The 20,488-nt window shown below is 38.8% G+C and overlaps 1 protein-coding gene and 1 long non-coding RNA gene across 2 annotated transcripts in view; both read left to right on the forward strand.

Annotated features, from left to right (window-relative positions):
* ARMC1 (armadillo repeat containing 1) overlaps positions 1–12,471 on the forward strand; it is a 34,720-nt gene extending 22,249 nt beyond the window's left edge. The window contains exons 5-7 of the mRNA XM_067712209.1: positions 9,233–9,349; positions 9,436–9,510; positions 10,284–12,471. Of these exons, the coding sequence (XP_067568310.1) occupies positions 9,233–9,349; positions 9,436–9,510; positions 10,284–10,475 (384 nt within the window). The 3' untranslated portion in view covers positions 10,476–12,471. The remainder of the gene's footprint in view (positions 1–9,232; positions 9,350–9,435; positions 9,511–10,283) is intronic.
* Positions 223–9,032, forward strand: LOC137210387 (uncharacterized). The gene is made up of 2 exons (XR_010936495.1): positions 223–5,714; positions 6,777–9,032. It is a non-coding gene; the product is annotated as an uncharacterized lncRNA (long non-coding RNA).
* Positions 12,472–20,488: the final 8,017 nt, after the last annotated feature.

Consider the following 20,488-nt stretch of genomic DNA (forward strand, 5'->3'; position numbering starts at 1 on the left):
TAATCGTATTTATTTATTTATTTATTTTAACATCTTTATTGGAGTATAATTGCTCCACAATGGTGTGTTAGTTTCTGCTGTATAACAAAGTAAATCAACTATACATATACATATGTCCCCATATCCCCTCCCTCTTGTGTCTCCCTCCCACCCTCCCTATCCCACCCCTCTAGGTGGTCACAAACCACCGAGCTGATCTCCCTGTGCTATGCAGCTGCTTCCCACTAGCTGTCTATGTTTGGTAGTGTGTATATGTCCATGCCACTCTCTCGTTTTGTCATGGCTTATCTTTAACTTATCAGTCTAGCTTCAGTTAACACTAATCACCATGAGACACTTATAACACTATACTTTCATCTGCCTTATCTCTGCCTTTGTGTTCTTGTTATATGTTTTACTTTTGCATATGTTATAAACCCCAAACTACTTTGTTACTACATTAAATATTCTCTTTTTTTTATTAAAAATTTTTTGTGGTAAATTACACTTAGCATAGAATTACCATCCATCTTAACCATTTACAAGTATTTAAAGACATTAAAAAATAAGAGTATTTTCTGTCTACCCACGTATTTACCATTTCTGGGGCTCTTTATTCCTTTGTGTAAATACAGATTTTCGTCTAATATCATTTTCCTTCTGCCTGAAGGGCTCCATTAACATTTCTTATAGTAAGTAGTACAGGTCTGCTGAGGATGGACATTTGGCTTATTTCCACCTTTTGGCTATTATGAATAATTCTGCTATGAACATTTATGTACAGGTTTTTGTGTGGATATATGTCCTCAGTTCTCTTGGGTATATTCTTAAGGGTAGAATTGCTGGATGATACGTTTAGCTTTTCGAGCAACTGCCAGACTGTTTTCCACAGTGGCCACTGCCTTTTACATTCCCATCAGCAAGGTGTGAGGGGTCAAGTTTCTCCACATCCCTGCCAACATTTCTTATTTTCCATTTCTTAAAAAAATAGCTATTCTAGTGGGTGTGAAGTGGTATCTTATTGTGATTTTGATTTGCATTTACCTAATTACAATGATGGTATCTTTTCACATGCTTATTGGCCATTTTTAGTGGTTGACTTAGGGTTTATTGTGTATGTCTTTAATTTATCACAGATTTTCTCTTTTGGAGAAATGTCTGTTCATTCTTTGTCCATTTTTTTAAAAAAATTGCTTATTATTTGTCTTTATTCTTGAGATGAGTTAGTTCTGTTAATATCATGTGTCGCATCAGTTGATTTTCGTATGTTGAACCAGCCCTTCATTACTAGGATAAATCCCAATTGGTCATGGTGCATAACCTTTTTAATGTGCTTCTGCATTCAGTTTACTGGTATATTATTGAGGCATTTTGCATCTGTATTCATACAGGATATTGGTTTGTAGTCTTTTTTTCCCTCGTGCTATCTTTTTCTGGTTTTGGTGTCAGGGTAATCCTGGCTTCATAAGAGGATTTGGGAAGTGTCTGGATGAGTTTCTGAAGGATAGGTGTTACTCTTCTTTAAACATTTAGTAGAATTCACCAGTGAAGCCATTTGGTCCTGGGCTTTTCTTTGTGGGAAATGTTCTGATTATTAATTCAGTTGCTTTACTTGTTGTATAGGTTTATTCATATTTTCTTGAGTCAGTTTATGGTTTTGTCTTTTTTTTGTTTGTTTTTTTTGTTTTTTTAGTATGCGGGCCTCTCACTGTTGTGGCCTCTCCCGTTGCGGAGCACAGGCTCCGGACGTGCAGGCTCAGTGGCCATGGCTCACGGGCCCGGCCGCTCCGCGGCATGTGGGATCCTTCCAGACCGGGGCATGAACCCGTGTCCCCTGCATCGGCAGGCGGACTCTCAGCCACTACACCACCAGGAAAGCCCTATGGTTTTGTCTTTTGAGGAATATATCATTTCATAGAGGTTATCTGATGTGTTGGCATACAGTTGTTCATAGTATTCGCTTATAATCCTTTTCTTTTGGTAAGATTGGTCATAGTATATCCTCTTTTATTCCTGCTCTTAGTAATTTGAGTCTTCTTCCTCTCTTTTCTTGGTCAGTCTAGCTAAAACTTTATCAATTTTGTTGCTCTTTCCAAAGAACCAAATTGTATTTTCATCGATTTTTCTATCCATCCCTCCCCCATTCTCTATTTCTTTTTTTCCCCTGCTCTAATCTTTATTATTTCCTTCCTTCCATTTGCTTTGGGTTTAGTTTGCTCTTCTTTTTCTTGTTTCTTTTTAATTTTTTTTTGGCTGTGTTGGGTCTTTGTAACTGTGCATGGGCTTTCTCTAGTTGCAGCAAGCAGGCTTCTCATTGCGGTGGCTTCTCTTGTTGCAGAGCACGGGCTCTAGGCACATGGGCTCATGGGCTGAGTAGTTGTGGATCGCAGGCTCTAGAGCGCAGGCTCAGTAGTTGTGGCGCACGGGCTTAGTTGCTCCGTGGCATGTGGGTTCTTCCCGGACCAGGGCTCGAACCCGTGTTCCCTGCATTGGCAGGCAGATTCTTAACCACTGTGCCATCAGGGAAGCCCTTTTTTCTTGTTGCTTAAATGGAATATTAGGTAATTGGTTTGAGATTTTCTTCTACTTTAATGTAGTTATTATAGCTATAAATTCCCCTCTAAGCACTACTGTCTCTCTGCATACCATCAGATTTGGTATGTAGTTTTTCATTTCATTCATCTGAAAGTATTTTCTAATTTTTTTGGTGATTTCTTGTTTGACCCATTGGTTGTTTAGGAGTTTGTTGTTTAATTTCCGTATATTCATAAATTTCCCAAATTTCCTTCTGTTAACCGATTTCTGATCTCATTTCATATGCATGATTTCAATCCTTTTACACTTGTTGGGGCTTGTCTTGTGGCCTAAAGATCTATCCTGGCGAATGTTCCATGTGCACTTGAGAATGTATATACCTTTGTGTTCTACAAGTGTCTGTTAAGTTTAGTTGGTTTACAGTGTTAAGTCGTCTTCTTCCTTGTTGATCTTCTGTTCAGCTGTTCTATCCATTTTTGAAAATCAGATGGGCTTCCATGGTGGCGCAGTGGTTAAGAATCCTCCTGCCAATGCAGGGGACACGGGTTCAAGCCCTGCTCCGGGAAGATCCCACATGCTGCAGAGCAACTAAGCCCCTGTGCCACAACTACTGAGCCTGTGCTCTAGAGCCCGCGAACCACAACTACTGAGCTTGCATACCACAACTACTGAAGCCCGTGCGCCTAGAGCCCGTGCTCTGCAACAAGAGAAGCCACCGCAGTGAGAAGCCCGTGCACCGCAACTAAGAGCAGACCCCACTCGCTGCAACTAGAGAAAGCCCGCACACAGCAATGAAGACCCTATGCAGCCAAAAAAATAAATAAATTAATTAATTAAAAAAAAAAGTCAGATGGATATTGAAGTCTCTAACTCTTTGAGTTTTGTGTATCTGGAAAAGTCCTTATTGTATTTTTCTTTTGAAAGATATTTTTATGTGTATAGAACTCTAGATGACAGTTCATTTTCTTACCATACTTTATGAATATTGTCCCACTGTTTTCTCCCTTATATTGTTTCTATTCAGAATTCTGTCATTCTTTTTTTTGTTCTTCTATGTGTAATGTATCTTACTTTTTCCCTCTGCCTGTTTTAATAGTTTCTCTTTTATTATTGCTTTTGATCAGTTTATTTATGATGTGCCTTGGTATTATTTTCTTCATGTTTATTCAGCTTCTTGGATCTCTGGGTTTATAGTTTGCAGCAAATTTGGGCAGTTTTTTCCATTATTTTTTCAAGTACTTTTTCTGTCTTTCAGGGATTCCTGTGACATATTCAACCATGTGAAGTTGTCCCATTGCTCACTGATACTCTGTTAATTTCATTTTCATTCTTTTTTTCTTTTTCATATTGGATGGTTTCTGTTGCTATATTTGCTAAATTTTTCTTCTACCGGTATTTACTTTGCTGTTAATCTCAACCAGTGTTTTTTTTCACCATAGACATTATTTTATTTATCTATAGAAGTTTGATTTGAGCCTTTTTTATATCTCCTTAACAGTTTATACTTTGTCTACTTGAACATACAGCATATGGTTAGGATAACTGTTTAATGTCTTCGTCAACTAATTCAGTCATCTGTGTTATTTTTGAGTGTGTTTCTGTAGGTTGATTTTTCTAGTTATAGGTTGTATTTTCTTCTTTGCACGCCTCATAATTTTTGATTGGATGCCAGATATTACAAATTTTACATATTGGGATACCGCATGTATTTGTATGCAAAGCCTTTAAATATTCTTGAATTCTGTTCTGGATCAGTTAGGTTACTTGCAAACATTAGATGTTTTTGAGTCTTGCCTTTAAGCTCTGGTAGGCAGACTACAGCACCGTTTAACCTAGGGATAATTTTACTACACTACTGAGGCCATACTCTTCTGGGTTCTCTGTCTATGCCCTGTGTATATCAGTTTTCTCTGCTCTGGCTGATGGGGACAGGAAGTGTTCCCAGCCCTGTGTGAGTACACAGGATGGTTCCTTCTATTCCCTTCCAGCCTGGTTGTTTCCTCACATTCGTGCACCCTTCATCACTCAGCTGAAAACCAGAGGGGAACCCATTGCCGAACTCTGGTGTGTGTCTTCTCTCTGCGGGGCCCCCTTTGTGCAACTGTGTCCTCTCCTGCTCTGTGCTATGAATTATAGTTGCCTTGACCTCCCTGAATTTTCAACTTTGTGTCCTCAACTTGGGGAGACTGCTGGTTCTGCTTGGCTTCCTGCTTTGTGAGTTGCAGCCTACAAATTTTCCAGGCAATCCGCTGCTGTGCTGGTGAGCCTCACTTCATTTGCTCTCCTTCTTTCGGGGGCGTCTGCTTTCCAACACCTGGAAATCACTGTTTTATTCATTTTATTTTGTCTGTATTTTTAGTTGTTTAAGCCTTGAGGGTAAATCTGGTCCCTGTTACTCCATCTTGACTGGAATTGCAGGTCTCCCTGAAGTTATCTTGAGCAGTGATAAGTTATATACCTTCACATATTGAGGGGTGGCAACTGGTGGATTACCACTTATCTCTTTAGCTGTGCCAGGTAGGTTACATTGGATTATCCACAGCTTTTTCTAGTTGTGGTATTGGGGCACCTAGCCCTCAGGATTTAGGATTCAGTAAACAGGGGTTGGGGAAAACTTTTCATATGCATATCATCCATGACATTGCCAAGTAAGTTAACAACTATCTTATCAAAACTGGGGCCACAAGATCCCAAAAAGTTTCTAGAAAGCAGGTTCTGGTAAATGTAAATTAATTGAATGAAAGATATTAAGATGTATAAATTGTCACCAGTACCATTTGTTTAATGTTAATGAAAACAGTACAGTTCCTTTTTAAAGCTAGCAGAAACCAAATAATAAAACCCAACAAAGCTCACACACACAAAAATATAGGCCACATAGGGGGTTTCCCTCGTTGCTCAGTGGTTAAGAATCCGCCTGCCAGTGCAGGGGACACAGGTTCGAGCCCTGGTCTGGGAAGATCACACATGCCGCGGAGCAGCTAAGCCTGTGTGCCACAACTACTGAGCCTGCACTCTAGAGCCTGCGAGCCACAACTACTGAGCCCACGCACCACAACTACTGAAGCCCACACGCCTAGAGCCCATGCTCTGCAACAAGAGAAGCCACCGCAATGAGAAGCCCGTGCACTGCAATGAAGAGTAGCCCCCGCAACTAGAGAAAGCCCGTGTGCAGCAACGAAGACCCAGTGCAGCCAAAAGTAAATAAATAAATAAATATATTAAAAAAAATATATATAGGCCACTATATCTTAAAAATGTAATTGCTAAAATCCAAAAAAAAAAAAAAGGCAGGTTAACTCTGAAACTGTACTGTAATGTTTTGGCGGCATAACCTGGCACCTAGTATGTGCCAGGCACTATTTTAGGCACCAGGGATACAGCGGTGACCAAAATAAGCAAAAGTTCTCATAAATCCTATGTTTGACTTCATTAAGCTAATCTCATAGTTGGAGGAGACCGTCAACAAGTCAAGTTTTATAGTATAGTAGACGTGGTAAGTTCCATGCACAGAAATAAAGAGAAGGTAGCTAGGGATCGCTAAGGGGTGGGATGGTGGATTATAGTTTTAAATAGGATGGTTTAAAAATCCTCTTGGAGAAACTGACATTTAGCCAAAACTTAGGAGTGAGCCAGTGGATATCTGTGGAAGAGTGTGTGTTCCCAAGAAAGGGAGCCATGAATGTCAAGCCTTCACACATAGACAACTAAGAAGATACCTAAGAGTAATAAAAGGATGTGGAAGAAATTGCTTTAGGAAAGAGCTCTAGTTTAACAGTAAAGTTTTTGCTTTGTCAAATGTATTCTTAAAACGTAAAAACAAGTAGGAAAATATTTGTAATGAATAATTGACATCAGGTTAGTGGCCTTATTACCGTGTGTAAAATAGGTAGCTAGTGGGAACCTGCTGCATAGCACAGGAAGCTCAGCTCGGTGCTCTGTGATCCACCTAGATGGGTGGGATGGGGGGAGAGGGTGGGAGGGAGGTCCAAGAGGGAGGGGATATATGTATACATAGAGCTGCTTCACTTCGTTGTACAGCAGAAACTAACACAACATTGTAAAGCAGCTATACTCCAGTTAAAAAGAATAAAAATTAAAAATATATATTAAAAAAATCAACAAAAGAAAATCCAACAGGAAAATGGGAAATTCCTGGAAGAGATGTAATTTCCAGTAAATAGTATCAGCTAACATTTATTGCAGTACTTGCAGGTAACTTTCTGGTGTGTTAACTCATTTATTTTTCTTAAAACTATAAGGTCTACTTATAGTCCCAGTTTACAGATGAGGAGACAGAAGCACACCAAATTTAAATAGCTTCCTGGTGTAGTAGAAGTGGTAAGTGAAGGACATGGGATTTGAATCTAGGCAGCGTGGGTCTAGCTGCAGGACCCCGCTCTTAACTGCTGCTTTGGACAGCTACGCAGGGAAACGTGTCTACTCTCACTAGTAATGAAAGCAGTGTACATTATTTTAGTGTATGTATCAAGGCTTTTAGAAAGATATTCCTGATTTTGGATTGTCACAAGCATTTTTCCCTTTGCTTTATTTTCTCAGCTGCAAATCATGCTACTATGGAGTCTTCAGAAATTGGAGAGAGGCTACTATCTACATCTTTCGAATTGATACACATACACTCTCTCTCCCCCTCCCCCTCTTCCTCCCGCCCTCCCCCTCCCTCTTCCTCTTCCTTCCTCCCCCTCCCCTCCCCTTCTCCCTCTCTTCTCTCCCCCCGCCCCGACCCTTCTCCTAGCAATTGCCAGGCAGTTAACTTTGACCCATCAACCTCCTTGCCCAATTCCTAATTTTATCTGCTTATGATTCTTAAAACCTAATCTTGACCTTCTATCCCTATCAAGAAGTTACTCATCCTTTGTAGCTAATTCTTGATCTGTTTGCTCTGTTGAAGATCTCATGTTTACATCTTGGAATTGGACACCCCCGTTTACCTGTTGCAAATGTGTTAATTTGTGTTAAAATAAAGATAAATTGGCATCATGGGTCTGGTTTTTCACTGTCACACATAGTTGGAATTTAATGTCAGACTCTTGTGATAAACCAGGAAAGTTGCTTAACGTTTATATTTTTTGGTTTCCTCACATTTAAAATAAGGAAACAGATTAGACTGGTAGTATCCTAACTTTCATGTTGTATATGCTATGTAAACTTTCGTTCACTGTTAAGTTTACCTGGTGTTGAATATGTGGAAGAGAGAAACATGGACCTTTTGGGCACTAATCCACCAAAGGCGCTTTGCAGAAGGGACAGTGCAGTACATGAGCCCCGTGCGCTGCCATGCACCACTGTATGCGAGACCCTTGCCTGAATAGTGTTGAAACGCAGAAGTGGAAAAATAGTTTAAGTAGGAGATAAACAATGATGTGAGTTGTTTTGAAGGTTGTGGGAATAAGTTTGAAGACTGATTTTATTCAATAGAAAAGAATGAATCAGGTAATTGAAGGCAGTGCTTCCTAGGCTATGACCCAGAGACTTGGTGTCCTTTGCTGATTCCTGTCCCCTCAGAAGTACTGAATCGGAGTCTGGTCTCAATACAGAAACAGGATAATTTAGAGATGTTGATTTGATGTATGGGTTGGAGGAGGGAGGGAGGGATGGGGAGAACTGCAGTTACTTTTTAATTCATTTTCTCTTTGGATCTTGTGTTTAAGATGACCACTTGTTATCCACGTGGATGTGTTTGTAGACAGATGAAAATAAAGTCATATTGGAGGTAGACATCTGTGCTTCTACATGGTAGTGATGGTTGAAGTGATCTGAATAGTTTACTGAGGGATGAAGTAGAAAGAAAATCACTTAGTTTTAGCACTGGACCTTGGAGATAAAATGAGAGATGAAATACTCAGTGGTGTAAGCAGAACACCAGGGTAGTGTATTATTAAGTCAAAGAAGCATTGAAGGGCGTATGTTATATTGTGTTGTCAAGAGGAAAATGAGAACCAAAAAGTGGATATTGATAACCCTTGAGAATGCAGTGGTAACCACTGAGAATGCCATGAATGAGGGATGCGGTGATATAAATACCAAGTGATTTAAAAAATAGTGACTCATACACTGAATGCTCACTAATTCTAACTTCAGTCTGTTAGAATTTATCCCTGGAGGTTTTTAAGCTAGAGCAGGGGTCAGTAAACCCTTTCTTTAAAGGGCTGGATAGTAAACACTTCAGGTTTTGCAGGCATATGGTTTCTGTTATGACTACTAACTCTGCTAGAGGGTGAAACTAGACTTGGACAATATGTAAGCAGATAGGTGTGGGTGTTTCCAATAAAACTTTATTTACAAAAACAGCTGTTGGACCGTAGTTTGCCTACCCTTGAGCTTGAGGAAACTCTGCTTTTCAGCATGTTTTCTGTATTATTCTTCCATTCTGTTTGGTTTAAGATTTAAATTAACATTGGCAAATTTATTTCTGATTAAAATGATTAAAATTAAATATTAGTAATGAAGCTTGAAAAAAATCTAGCAGGAATTACTATTTTGTTGGATCTTATAAATTTTCATAAACTTGACTAAGCACCACCCTTTCTGTGCCCTCAAATATGTGATTGTAGAATTGAAAAAGGGACATTAGCTTTCCCTTGCCCTGTGTTCCCTCCTTTCCCCCAAATATAAAGACTAGTTCAGTGTTGTTTGATTTGATTTATTCCCTTATTATTTTGCTAGTTTTAATAACAATTTGCTTTTACTTTTTCAGACTCGGAGAAACCTGTGTGAAGAAGCTTTGTTAAAAATTAAAGGCGTTATTAGCTTTACTTTTCAAATGGCTGTTCAAAGATGTGTGGTGCGAATCCGTTCGGATCTGAAAGCAGAGGTTGGTATTTTAAATGGCTAAATATGCTTGAGGTTACGGGTAAACACATCGGTGTTCAAAATTGTTGTCTTTCTGTCCTGGCCTAGGCTTTGGCATCAGCGATAGCATCAACCAAGGTGATGAAGGCTCAGCAAGTCGTGAAAAGCGAAAGTGGAGAAGAGGTAAAAGCTCGATTTAGCTTGCTTTATGCTTGACTCCCTCTTGATTATCCCTCGTGGCCAGCAGATTGCTAGTATTTCTAGACTAACAGCTGCTGAGTATATAGCGATGTGGCTGAGTCAGATTATCCTAATGTTTCTTGGTTAACAGTTAACACTTTTAGAAATACAGAGAGATCTTTGGTGGATTTCAGAATCTCTCAGACTCTGTTCTTGATGTCAGTGGAGATGTCTTGCTGATTTTATTTGGAAATAAAGGATATGTGGTTTCCTTGCATTGGTTTTTAAATACTTTCTAACCCTTAATTGGTCTTGCCGGTCCAAAAATAAAGATCCGGTCCCATCGTTGGGCAGGTATATATAGTGATAATCTCTGCATCTTGCTACTCTTTCCACTGGCTTTGTGATAGGGAAGAGGAATCTGTATGGCTTTATCTCATTTGAGTTTCCACAGAAAGGAGGTTCATTGGCCCTTCAGGGCCCCATAGCAGCCGGTTGCTTGTTTTTGTCATCTTTAAATAGAGGTTGAACATTTATTCCTGGAGCCTCAGGAGAAAAGCATCAGAATTTTCACGTCTACTTCTTCCTTCTGTGCTTACACAGTGCTCAACAATTGGGCCTACCTTCATAGAAGAGGATACTTTTTAAAGGAATATAACCTCTGAGAATAAATATGGTGATGAGAATGAGAAGTAAAGTTGACTTTTAACGTTTGACATGTACCTATATCAATTAGGTTGACTTTGTAACAACTCTTAACGTGCTCTCTGCATCAGATGCTGGTCCCGTTCCAAGACACGCCTGTGGAAGTAGAACAGAACACAGAGCTGCCCGACTACCTGCCTGAGGACGAGAGTCCCACAAAGGAGCAGGACAAAGCAGTGTCCCGGGTGGGCTCACACCCAGAGGGTGGAGCTAGCTGGCTGAGCACAGCTGCAAACTTTTTATCCAGATCGTTTTACTGGTGACTTCAGTTTGGGGCTCAAGGACTGTGTAAACGAACAAGGGGCCAGTTTTCCATTGTTGTGGTGAACTGTCAAGTGCAATTTGCAATAAGTTATCATGAAAAGTTTCTAGATTACATGATTAAGAATGCTGCATTTTACTGGACATTTTACCCCACTAAGTGGTAAAAAGGACAGGCTACAGGTGGAATTGCTTTGTTTATGAAGGTGTTTTGGTTTTGTTTTCCTTTGTTTAAATTGCCTCACTTTTTAAAAAACATGGGTCCACCGTTAAACCAAACATGTATTTGTGCAGCTTTACATTTTATTTTACACAAAGCACGTGATTAGGAAAACTTGTTTTCTCAAGCCTCAGGACCTATCTGAAGAGAAGATTTTTTTGTTTTTTTGTTTTTTAGCTCAAGTTGTGCATGAATTACTGAACACTTTGCCTTTTCTCATGAGAGATACTTGCTTTGGTACTCTTTCTTTCTCATGAAAAGATACTTGCTTTGAAAGCATTTCTCATAATTCCCCTTTTGTGCCTTTTTTATTTTGCCAACCATGTTTATAGAAAGGACGTCACTAGTGACATTTTGTGAATTAAAACATATTCACTGCAACGTAACAGACCCCTAAAAATACAACTCTACAAAAACTTGGCAGTCTTAGTTGTTATAATTTTTAAAAGATTAACACAAAATCAGTCGAGAAGGAAACATGTATGTCAGCAAAGTGTTATTGGAGACCATTTGAATGTGACCAAATGTGGTTCTAGTTGACTGCTGTTCAGTTTGGTTTATATCAGCTCTTGAGAATTATGTCCACCCTAATATTGGGAGTGACTGTAAATGGTCTCTAGGCCTTACTTTGTGATTACACACTATCCCCTGCTAAGAAGAAGAAGAAAAAAAGTAGTAAAGAACTGACAAACTTGAAAAAAGAAAACAAAAATGGAACGCCTATAATGCCATAGTGCTATTTGGTAGAGTCTGACCTTAAAACGTGAATTACTTGGCAGATGCCTATTCAGTAGGTGTTTCCTTGTATTGCTTTTTGTAAATTTATTACGAACATGCAGTCATATTGAATGAAAAGGAAAAAAGACTCAAATTATTGCTTATAAAGAAAGAAAGCCAGCATTTGTCCGTCCACTTAAACTTTCTGCCAGAAAAAAACAGGACTTCAGCAAAGGTAAGATAAATAAATATAAATATATATACATATATATTTTTGGTATAGATTTAAGAGCTAATTACATATATGTAATGCTTTATTAAATTTCTGAAATATTTGGCAACAAAAAATTTTCTTTTGGAAATCCAACTAACTCCAGATAAAGTTTAATGCTAATATGATTAAAAACTAATAGGAGGAAATCGAAAACTTTTTTCGTCAACATGTAGAGCTGCTATTTAACTCCTTGGAGAATGTGAAGTGAAAATTGGACCCTGGAGGGTTTCCTTGCATTTTCATTGCTTCTCTTTTAGAGAAAACTAAAAGCATCCAGTGCCACTGGAGAAGAATTATTGTAAAATAGTTCGCCAGCCAGAATCTTGAGTTCAAGAACATTGTGACCTTATAGAGGGAGGGGTGTTGAGGGTATGGAGAGTAATATTTTTTCACCTGGCCTCTGACTCAGGTGATGCGCACAACTGAAAATATAAGCTTTCAGGGCATGTATTGCTTTAAATGCATAGTACAACTTGCTGCCAGACCAGATGTGTTGAAAACAAAACAAAACAAACCCACCTCCTTTCTATAGCCATTGAAACAAAGTTTACTGTTCTAACAGGTTTGTATTTTATTTTGCATTGCCACACATCTGCTTATTTAAAAAACGACATCCTTTTGATAGTAATTGTTCAGCACAAGTAGGTATTACAGCTTGATGTTTGTGTGTTCTAATTCTCAGTGTTCTTTGATTCCAGGTCTTATATATAGAGCAGTTAAGGCAACTGTAACAGCATTTTTTGAAATATATTGTAAAATAATAAAAGGTAACATAATTAAAATTGAATGGATATTGCATTTTTGTGGTATAAGCATTACTGATTTCGCTAAAGCCTGTTTGTATCCACACTGCCTGGCACCTTCTCCTCACTACCTGCAAGTGTGTTATCCGACTAATTCCCGGGCATCTTCCATTCATCTCCTTCCCAGCACCACACCTGCTTCTTCCTGGGTTTGGATCAGTGCCCCTGTACATATATGCATTGTAATTAGATTAAAATTATATTTACCAGTGTCTGTGCCCTACTTAGCTCTTTGAGAACCGAGAAAGTCTGTAGTAGTACCTGGCTCGTATTTAATGCTCAAATATTTTTTTAAGAGAATGAACAAAGAAATTTTTTTTTTTTAATCAGTAAAAAATAAATGGAGGGTACTATTTAACTCGTTGGGCAAATAGGAAAAATTTCAGGCTGCATTTTTTTTCTTTTCTGGCATGTTTATTTCTGGCTGATTAATGCTAGGCAAATTCCCCTATTTATTTTGTCATTTGGTTTTTATTTTTTCAAAAAGCAGGAGAAAGGGGTATAATGCTCCATTGAATGAAGTTAAAATTAACTTATAATATCCTGATTCTTACAGAATTATTTTAGGAGAGTATTACATATATATATTACTGGTACAAGTATAAGATGGAATTATTGTTACTGGAAGTTTGAAATGATTTTCTTCTTGTCTTTGATTCTCAAGCAAGACACTGTGCCTTTCTAGTCATACTTTATGTGACTTATCTTTCTGTACCCAGTCAGAGGGATTTTTTCTTTGAGGCTAAGTCCTCAGCTATTTGATTTTTGTCTAAATGTTGACCCTTGAAGAACTCATCTCTTGTCTTCATTTACCTCTGTGTAGATACCTTCTAAATCTCCATTTACTGTCATCTTTGAGAGTTCCCCTCTCCTTTGCTGTACCTGTCAAGTGTAAAGTCTGTGAATTTTTATTTCTCTTAGAACTGAGGTCGTGCAATAAATTTCACAAAAACTAATTCTGTGCCAGGCATTGTGCTAAGTGCTTTCCAAATATTTGTTCATTTAATCCTTAACAACTGTGAGGTAGGTACTGTTACGTCTCCATTTTATAGATGGGGGAAAATGAGACAGAAGTTAAGTAATTCATTAGTCCCAGGTCGCAGAACTAATAAGTGGTGAAGCCAGGACTAGACTGCATGGCCTGGCCTAGTTCCCGGCCTCCGCCTCTCACGGGCAGCCTGCGTCGTCCTGGGTCCCCTGCTGAGCCCTCCCGTCTCCCACCACCAGTGTTCCAGTCCAGTGACTTCACCCGGGTGTCTGTTAGCAATCCAGAACTCTGTCTGGAGGCCAGAAGAGGTAGGTACGTGAAAGAAGTGAGTCTGTTTAGGCCACAACCTAGGAAAACATGGAGAGTGCCCAGCCTGTCTAAAGAGGGAAACCACGTCTTCCTCACGTGTACTGTGGGCTTTTAACAATCAGAGCTTCTGGACTTGGTTGCTTTTCCAGACCCTTAAAACGCTACCTGAGCCACAAGAAACATGCCTGTGGCCAGAAATTGGCTACTTTTACTTGTAGAGTAGCCACATTCTGATGTGTCAGATTAATCTTAACAGTACCTTGGTCGTTTTTCTGCTTTAATGTCAACAAAGGCCTATGGATTAGTTTGCACTGCTCTGTCCAGCACCAAAAATGCCGTGAGAACTTAGCCCCCAACCTAATCTTTCATACGTTCTGCAGCATTACTACAGCCTTTCTATATGTGAGGCACAGTTGTATATCTCGTTTCAAAAACAGTCTTTTTTAGAAATATGAAATGGAGACCTAGAATTTTAATCAGTGCAATAAAGTTTGTAAAACTCTTAATTTAAAAGTCTGCTTTATTTAGGCTTGCCTGTGTATTATAACCTAAATATTCTGTATTCAGCCTGCCCTCTAGATTTGCTCATATTCTTTCTTATCTAGAATTTCCTCCTTTATACTCTCATCTCCTTTAAAACATTTTCCTATGAAAATTATAGAAATGCATAAAGAAGATGCAAGTCATCTGTCCATCCTACAAATGGACAATATTGATAACAGTGAATGTTTTGATTTATTTCTCTTGTTTCGATTGGTAGGAAGTATACACTTTGAATTTTTTAACATGTTCAAGATAGGCATCCAGTGATGAGTGACTCTTCCTTTGCACCTTAGTCACCTGGTTCCCCTCACCAGGGACAGCCATTGCTACTAAGTTTGTGTGCCCATCAAGGATGGTCTATAAATTTACCAACTTTTTCATGATTTTTGTCCCACACAAGTAAGATAACGCCCTGCACCCTACTTTTTTCACTTAAAGTGTCTCTTAGAAATTACTCTAGATCCCTGTATAAAGTAGCTTCCTTCTTTCACAGCTTCACATTGTTAACATTCTAATGTTCCACTGTTTATTTAGCCAGTGTTTTGATTATAATCCTTTGCTTCTATAAATGTTGCTACTTAAGTATATCTGTAGAATGGATTCCTAGATGTAGAATTGCTACGTCAAAGGCTGTGAGGGCTTTTAATTTAGATAGTTCCTGCTTCCTCAGAAATTATTCCAGTTTCCTGTCTCACCAGCAGGTTATGAGGTTTCCTGCTTTCCTTCATTCTCTCCAACTGTGTTATCTCATATTTAGCCCTTTGTGGTCTAAAAAAATGGATCTCTTATGATTGAGAGGGAGCTTTCTATGTATTTAAGAGCTGTTTATTTTTTTCTGTGAGTTGTCTCTGTCCTTTTTCATTTTTTGATAGGGGGAGAAGGATTTGGTTTTTCTTACTGGACTTACAGAAGTTCTTTAACACGTTAAAGAGATATGCCCATTTCTTTAATAAAAATATTTGCAACTTGCACACTGTACAGAGTATTTCCCACTGCTTTTTATTCAAATCCATTACACCCCTGTGGTCATTTTTCACCCCATGATTCTTTCTTTCTCTTAACTGCTATGGTACTTACTTAGGTTTGGGACCTGTCATTTATGGTCCGTTACTTTCCATAAGTATATTACTTCTTATTGAGATCAAGATCTGTAAGGGGAGGGAGTATTTCTTAGGTTTTCTTAGTGTTTGCCACACTATGGAGTGTAATACTGTGTGTGCCGAACATCTGGGGAGTGTTTACGAATGAGCTATGATGGTAAATTAACAATGATGGTTGTATTTCCATGTCGAGGGGATGGGTATTTGGTATTTTGAGTCTTCTCTTGTTTGGATTAATTACTGTACTTCTGGTTTACTGCCACCTGCTTCTTAGTAACATTTAACATTACTTGAGCGTTAACTACATTCCAGGCCATGTACTGGGGCTTTTACTTGTGTAATCTCCTTTAATCATCCCAACGGTCCAGTGAGCTGGGATTTTAGTACTCATTTTACAGAGGAAACTGAAGGTTGAAAATAAAATAACTGGAGTTAAATGTAACAAATAAGTGTCAGGTTTGGGGTTTTTTTGTTTTTTGTTTTGTTTTGTTTTTGGCTACGCTGCGTGTCATGCAGGATCTTAGTTCCCTGACCAGGGATTGAACCCATGCCCCCTGCAGTGGAAGCATGGAGTCTTAACCATTGGACTGCCAGGGAAGTCCCCAGGTTTGAGTTTTAAATCTCAGAGGTCCTCTTAGTGACCAATTAGTTGCCAAAATAATTATATATTTTTATTTTCTACTCTCCTAGCTTTAAGCCTTTAGTGACTTTTATTGTGTCAAATCTAAATTATTATTATGTTCTCAATATTCTCTGTAACCTATCCTGCTCTTCTGATTGATCTGACATTCTTATTTTTAGTTGAATTGACATCTTTACTCGTCAGTAAATGCATTCTTTTCTCAAATGACCAAATTCTATCTATTCTTCAAGGCTATTCCACGGAGGCTTCTCTGCCCACTTGGGCTGTTACCAATCTTTCCTAACCATTTAAACTCTTTCAGCGCTTACCTGGTCTGCTGTACCCTTGACCACTTAGTTGTGTCTTTTGTCTCTTCATTCCTAAGCGTGTTTATTTCGTAGGTTACAACAGCATAGGTCACTTTCAAAGCTGTGCTTCCTCTTGCCCTGCCCCCTTCTTATCAAGCCCACCTTGAAGCCTAGCTCCAAGCCTCCTCATTACTGATGGCTTCGGGACTAGCCTGTTTCCCGAGGTTCTTTTCTAATCTATTCTCTTCCGATAAGGACTTTAATGTGAAAATATGAGTTGCGTAAGTATCCATTTTCTCACGTTTAAATATTCCAAGTGGAAGGATAGTTTATTAGGACACAGATATTTCAGATATCCAGTTACGTTTTCAGAAGAAAAAGTAATCTTGTGATTGGTGGGAAAAAAGGGAAAATTTTAGCTTAAGATAAATGCACTGGAAGATTGGTAGGTAAGAAATGGAAAAAGGCAATACATGGAAAATCAGTCACCCTGACCTTACCAATGAATGAAAAAATAGAGTGAAAAGCCTAAGGCAGACTGAAAGAGTTGAGCTAAAAGGCAGGGCTCCGTTTTAGGAGATAACATTTTAAGGGAAAAAGAATCATTACCTCTCCATGTAGAAACTCAGAGAAAAAGTGTACTGCTTTAAGGAAATTCATATGTAAAAATAAAGCTTTGTAAAACTTTCTTTACATGGGCATTTATACTTTTAGTTTTGATTTTATTGATTTTTTTAATGTATCAAATTCTTCCGGGCAATATAAGGTCTTTTTAAAAAAAATTAGATTCACATGACACACATGGAATTAAAGCAAGATGTACCTAGTGAGAAGAAATCCAAGTGTTTCCGGTCCCACTGAGAGTTAAATTCAGTAAAAAACGAGTGTTTTTTACTGAAGGATGATAAACAATGTATAAAGACTTCTGGATGAAGATACTTATGGGGCTTGGTATTAAGGACTACTAGTATTTTATTTAACTTCTTGTGGAAATGTATGTAGTAGAACTCTTGGGGATGACAATCTACAGGGATTTTTTCTCACTCTGATTGGATAGTAAGTAGCAAGTGTAGGCTGGTAGGAGGTAATGAGTTAAAGAAAAATGTATTCTAAATTAAGATCCTGATCACTGAGCTATTAGTTATGATACAGGATGGGAGAGCAGATACACTTTCTTCCTTCATTATACCATTTCTTAGTGTTGTCATAGCAATATAGGCCAAGCAGATGGTTTGTCACCTCCATAACTTATGTTAGAAATGTAAGTTTAATACTAGGAAAAAGAAGATACTTTCCTTACTCTGGTTGGTGAAGCTCAATGGAGACAAAGTGATGGAGAAATGCCAACGATTACCAACTCATGCTGACGCTTAAGGGTATGTTTCAGTTAGGTCATTAAAGTTAGTTATTAAACATTTGAAAACCTATATTGTCCCAGTCATGGTGCTGATGGATGGAGTTATAGACATGGTTCTCTGTGGGGTTCATGGTCTAGTGGGAAGGAAGGAAGATCATGGAACAGCTCATTACAAATATGATGTACCTGGAAGTAGTACAGGAGGTTCGGGAGACCTGATGTTGTCTGGGAAGGGGGATGGAGGAGTCAAGATAGGCTTCATGGAGAAATTAAAGTTTAAGCCAGAACTTGAGTGATGAGCAGGCATTCATTGGCCAGGTGGGGCAAGGAGAGCATTCCAGGCAAAAGGAACAGCTTTGTAAAGGCTAAGTAAGAGTAAGGCTGATGTGTTGAGTCCAAGATGAGACGGAAATGTTGGTGGAGGCCAGATAAAACAAGACTTTGTAGGCCCTTTTAGTCCCTGAATATTTTGTTTCCTCTACTAATGCAAATAGTTCAATTGCTATTAAGTATTTGTACATTAATAAACTAATAATAACTACCATTTATTATGCTTCACAGTTGCTAATTGCTCTTGTTTAGTAATTCATTTGGTCTCAATACTTCTATGAGGTCTGTTAATTAAAAAAAAGTGGATTTGGGATTTCCCTGGTGGTCCAGTGGCTAAGACTCCACTCTCCCAATGCAGGGGGCCCCGGTTCAACCCCTGGTCAGGGAACTAGAGCTCATATGCCGTAACTAAGAGTTTGCATGCCCCAACTAAGATCCCTTGTGCGGAAGGAAGGGAGGGAGGGAGGAAGGAAGGGAGGGAGGGAGGAAGGAAGGAAGGAAGGAAGGAAGGAAAGACTGAAACATGGGTTTGGTAATTGGTAATTTGCCCAAGAGATTACTTAGGCTACCATGTGGAGAATGGGCCTGAGAGAAGAATGGATTGGAGGGTACCACATTATAAGGCTATTACCATACTTGCAATGCAGGGACAATGGTGGCTTGGACTTGGTAAGAAGCAGTGGGCATGGAGAGAGGTGTCACGTTTGAGAGTTTTTTTAATGCATTCTCAGAGAAGGACATGGTGATTCGTTGTGAGGGGAGACCCCCAGGATCCTTAGCAGCTGCACTGATGGGCTTGTTGGACACTGAGCTAGGGGACACTAGAAGAATAGGATTGTGGGCGAGGGTGTTGATGAGGGATCTAGGGACGCGTGTTTTAAGACAGGAGAGACTGAGATGTTTAGATGTTAGTGGGATGGATCCTAGAGAGAGAAGATATAGAAAAGAGACATTTAACGTAGAATGAGGTTCAGAAGCGAGTGTAGTCCAGAGGAGGGCTGGAAGGACTGGTCTTTGATAGTTGAACTCTGGATCCTTCTCTAAGGCTGAACAGAGACTTGCTGGATTGGCCAGTTAGGAATTTTCTTATATTACTCTTATTAAATTCCTAGTGGACTAAAGAGACAAGTTGAATTCGTTTTATCTTAAGCCTATTTGAATTAACCAGAATGAGAATGTGCTCAGTCTCAATACTCCCGTCACTCGTATTTTTTATATTAGCGTGGATGAGTTTATTTCCGTGAAAGACCATCAGACTCCTGGATTATGATCTGCTTTCTCTGATCCTTGCATCTAGTTCAGTGGGTCTCAACCCTATCTGCACATTAGGATTATTTGCCTGCTTTTAATAAATAACATTGTCCCCACTCCAGATACTTGAACCAGTCTCTGGGGACGGGGCAAGGGCATGGGTATTTTTTAACAGCTTTGGGGTGATGCTAATATACAGCCAAGGTTGAAAACCATGAATTAGTCCTTGTACTTCTAAGATCTAAAGGTCTTGTGAGAGATGTTACTTTTTGCTCAGTTCAGGAAAGCCCCTTTCCTCCAACCAACTGGTTTCAGAAACTGCTCAAATTGAAATTCAGAGCAAAAGCTTATATACAAAACCTTTGATGTTTAGTTGAATATCTTTGCTGTTTTATTAGTTACTCAGCTTTTGTATGATTTTCAGTGTATTCATTTTGCCCTTGGGCTCATTTCTGAAGTGTTTCCCGTTATAAATGTCAGGGTGCCCTAAACAGCATCCAGCCTGGTGCCACCTATTTGACAGCAGATATTCTTTATAGATTTGAAGTTTCTTAACCTTGAAATTCTTTTTTATTTCAGCCCCCAGTAGTATTACCTGTTTTAAAATATTTCGACAACACATATACCCACAAATGTTCGGATTCTCCAGATACCCAGAATCTAGGTCATGCTCCAAGTAAAAATATATTAAAAGGGCAAGAATATAATTCAAAAATTTTTCAAGGCACCGCCGGGGAGAAAGTTTAAATTTAATCAATTGAATACTTAAAACGGACATAAACATTTTAGAGCTAGCAACTATTCAAAAGCATAAATGTTTTAGGATGAAGAAGCCTTTGATAGTTGTAATGAGCTTGAATTGCTATTTGGTATATGTTATAAATTACAGCTTCTACTATTACATAAACATGGAATTATGTTGGTTGGTGAGGCTTGGCTAATGGGTGTCACACATTTCCTGTATATTTATAAATTCTCCAAATTAAAAAATATTAATTCACAACTGTAGAAGCAAAACTGTCATCAGTAGAAAGGCAGCTATCTTACATGACTTTTTAGCAAGTTATGGCTGTTAGTTTTCTTCACCTGTTTCAAAGGAATGCATAGTGTGTTTTTATAAGTGTTTGTGTTCATGTCATCAGTACTTACCATAGAGGAATGGTAATGACTTTAATTTCAGTTGTCTACATTTT

Source organism: Pseudorca crassidens, chromosome 17 (assembly GCF_039906515.1).
Source record: "Pseudorca crassidens isolate mPseCra1 chromosome 17, mPseCra1.hap1, whole genome shotgun sequence".
NCBI classification, from domain to species: domain Eukaryota; kingdom Metazoa; phylum Chordata; class Mammalia; order Artiodactyla; family Delphinidae; genus Pseudorca; species Pseudorca crassidens.